Below are 3,644 nucleotides of genomic sequence, written 5' to 3'. Positions count from 1 at the left end.
AATGTTGTTATTTTCACAAAGATAGAATGATTATGCATACATGTTGTTGGGTGCTCTGACAAAATGATACGGTTATACTCATCTGAAAATGGACTGCACTGTAATACCCTTATTAGTCTCTGAAAACCTTACTTATATTGCTCATACCTTATGTGTTGTATATAGTGATCCATCCTTATGTCATGAGCTCCCTAAAGACTGAACCATGGCCGTTTTGTCGTGTGATAAGATTTCATGGCTCTCCCTACGACTTAAACCCTCAATTACCTCTTGCAGACTAGAGGTTATTACTATCTCATATCAACACCATCACTGGAGATCACAACAACCCATTGGGTAGGTTAGTTATCCCTTTCCTACCGCCGGTTCACCTGCCCATCCTCCCCTGACTCCCCTCCCCTTCCCCTCCTCCCACTCCTCCTACTCCACCCCCCTTTTTCCCACATTCTTCCATGCAACCAACTCACTTGTAAAAACCAAAGGAGTCTTAATTTTGTTTTCAAAAACTCTCAATTGGCAATTAACTGACTCATTTATAGACACAGATGGCAGATATGTCTTTCTCAAGGGCCAAATCCAAGGCAGATCCATCACCTTGGACAACATTTACAGCCCTAACTCTGCTCAAGTCAGCTTTTTTAGGTCAATAGCACAAATCCTGGCAAGTTTCCAAACAGGGTTGACCATCCTCGGAGGGGCGACTTTAACGTCGTTTTGAACCCGATACTAGACACTTCCTCCGGTACTGCGTCTCTACAATACAGGGCCCTCTGCCAAATCAAGATACAAATTCAAGATCTCCTTTTACATGACACATGGCGTACATTACACCCCAAAGATAAAGATTACACCTTCTACTCTGCCCCACACAACAGATATTCGAGAATCGATTATTTGTTTATATCCCAAAAGGGCCTCCACTTTCTAACAAATGCAACAATAGAACTGATGCTCCTCTTGAATCATCATCCAATCTCTATGACCCTGAACCTACCAGACAAGAATCCCTTCACAAAAATCTGGCAACTAGACTCATCCTTATTAAAGAGGAACTGCAGTCTGCTCAAATAATTTGTAATAAAAACACATTTGCCATTCTGAAGCTTCCCTCCAACCACTTTGCATATTATTTTATATATACCATGATTCTGTACTTGCCAAATATGCTGCAAAAATCTCACTCCACTGAGTCTGGTTGCAACAATTTTAACTGTGGGCAGCTGAAGATGCTGCCTGTTCACTTTCTGGATTTACAAAGACACACAGAGACACACCTCTAGCTCACGTATGATGTTCTTCCTTTTCCTGTACAATAGATAGATTACTGTGTATTAGTTTAGACCTTCTTACTACTTACCAATACATTTTTGTCATTGTGTTAAAGCTTAAATCTCCAATATAACTTACGAGTAACACTGGTTATGCCACTGGGATTAAGCAAGTGATTATTAGCATTGCAAATTTAAAATTAACCCCCCCCCCAAAAAAAAGACAAAAAACCTGTTAAAAATCAAGCAGTTCTGAAACAAATATTATTGTTGTGCAGTTCTCTTTCAGTGTCAGTTCAGAACATGGTGCCTCTTCTGGATAGACTTTTATGAAGAGCTCCTTTCAGGTCACTGTTTCTCAAGCTGTATATAATTGGGTTTAGGAGAGGGGTGATCACTGCATAAAATAAAGAAATCAATCTGCCTGCCAGAGAATTCTTATTTTTGAGTTGATAGTAGTTGAAAAAACCAGCCCCATAAAAGATGAAGACCACGGTGAGGTGAGAACTGCAGGTGGAGTAAGCTTTCCGTCTTCCATCTGTAATTTTAATTGTCAGGATGGTTTTGAAAATGTAGATATATGAAAGCATAGTAATAACGAACCCGGGGGCTCCAAAACTTATAGCATCAAAATATAAAAGAAAGTAATTGAGGTAAGTGTCAGAACATGATAGTTGAATAAGCTGATATAGTTCACAAAACAAGCCTGGGATGATGGTGGGGTCAGGGAAGGCCAGTCTTAGTGCACAAAATACGTGCACCAGGCAACAGACAAATCTGAAGAGCCAGGAAAAGAACGCTATCTGAGCACACAAGTGAATGTTTATCATGGTTGTATAATGCAAAGGATGGCAGATGGCAACATAGCGATCATAGGACATTATGTCAAGTATAAAGAACTCAGTGCTGCCAAACCAGGTGAAGAAGAAGACCTGGGAGATACAAGTTGGGTATGAAATCAGCCTGTTTCCAGTAAACATATCAAAAGACAAATGAGATGTTGAAATAGAGGAATTTAGGATGTCTAAAGCTGAGAGGTTTCCCAGAGAGAAGTACATGGGGGTCTGCAGGTGGAAGTCTGAGGCCACCAAGAAAATTATGAGAAGATTCCCAACCAGCGTAGCCACATAGATGAGGAGGATCAACAGAAATACTGGGATCTGAGAATCTGTGAGGTCTGACAGGCCAAGCAAAATGAATTCTGACTGAGAAGTTTTATTTCCCATCATAAGCAAATCATTAACTAAGAGAGGGAGTGATAAGGATTCAGGAAGACATTGTACTGGAGAAGGCACCATCCACTAGACTATAAAAGATCATTCACACCAAGACATTAAAAGCAAATAAAATCTAGTTAGTGAACTTTAAATGTTAGATCGATTTTAATGGTTTTCACTGAATTAAACAAAATGTGAGTATAACATCTGCTTCACTGGAAAAAAGAACATAAACATTTGATTACTTGGTAAAAAGCCTAGGCTTATGACATCATGCACAGCTCTCTCTCATTCTTGTGAGAGTTTGCCAGGAAGTGAGGGGGATGAGTCATAAGAGGGCCAATGAAAGCTACAGGGCTGCAGAGCTGAAGGTGTGCCTCTGTGTGTCTGTGTAAATCCAGGAAGTGAATAGGCAGAAGCTTCAGCTGCCCACAGTAAAAATGGCTGCAGCCAGACTCAGTGGAGGGAGAATTCTGTAGCATATTTGGCAAGTACAGAATCACAGTATATATAAAATAATACGTAAAGTGGTTGGAGGGAAGCTTCAGAATGGCAAAGATTTTTTTTATTACAAGTTATGTGAGCAGACTGCAGTTCCTCTTTAAATACTGTGTATGGATCATATATGAAAAACATAATTGAACAGTCCTTATTATTATTATTATATTATTATACAGGATTTATATAGTGCCAACAGTTTGCACAGTGCTTTACAACATGAGGGCAGACAGTACACTTACAATACAAATCAATACAGGAGGGATCAGAGGGCCCTGCTCATTAGAGCTTACAATCTAAAAGGGAGGGTCAAGTGGAAACAAAAGGTAATAACTGTGGGGGGAGAGCTGATGGAGAAAATGAAAAAACAGTTGTTGTTAGGTGTGGGTGTGAACAGAAGGGTTTTCAGGGATCATCTAAAAGCTAATAGAGTAGGAGATAGGCGGACAGATTGGGGTAGGGTATTCCATAGGATTGGAGAGGCTTTGGAAAAGTCCTGGAGGAGAGCATGGGAGGAGGTGATGAGGGAGCTAGAGAGCAGAAGGTCTTGAGAGGAACGAAGGGAATGATTAGGTTGGTATTTTGACACTTGGTCAGTAATGTAGCTGGGGGCTAAATTGTGAATGGCTTTGTACGTAGTTGCTAGTATTTTGAATTTAAT

The 3,644-nt window shown here is 40.2% G+C and overlaps 1 protein-coding gene across 1 annotated transcript; it reads right to left on the bottom strand.

Moving 5' to 3' along the window:
* Positions 1 to 1,564: 1,564 nt before the first annotated feature.
* Positions 1,565 to 2,494, bottom strand: LOC141147902 (olfactory receptor 7C1-like). The gene has a single exon (XM_073635063.1). The coding sequence runs from the start codon at positions 2,492 to 2,494 to the stop codon at positions 1,565 to 1,567; it is 930 nt and encodes a 309-aa protein (XP_073491164.1).
* Positions 2,495 to 3,644: the final 1,150 nt, after the last annotated feature.

This window comes from Aquarana catesbeiana, linkage group LG06, assembly GCF_042186555.1.
Source record: "Aquarana catesbeiana isolate 2022-GZ linkage group LG06, ASM4218655v1, whole genome shotgun sequence".
Taxonomy (NCBI): Eukaryota; Metazoa; Chordata; class Amphibia; order Anura; family Ranidae; genus Aquarana; species Aquarana catesbeiana.
Note: the sequence above shows the minus strand (reverse complement) of the source record. Positions and strands in the feature narration are given on the sequence as shown.

What these genes read in the sequence shown, in the direction of transcription:
- LOC141147902 (XM_073635063.1), bottom strand. Translation starts at nt 2,494, where the DNA reads ATGGGAAATAAAACTTCTCAGTCAGAATTCATTTTGCTTGGCCTGTCA.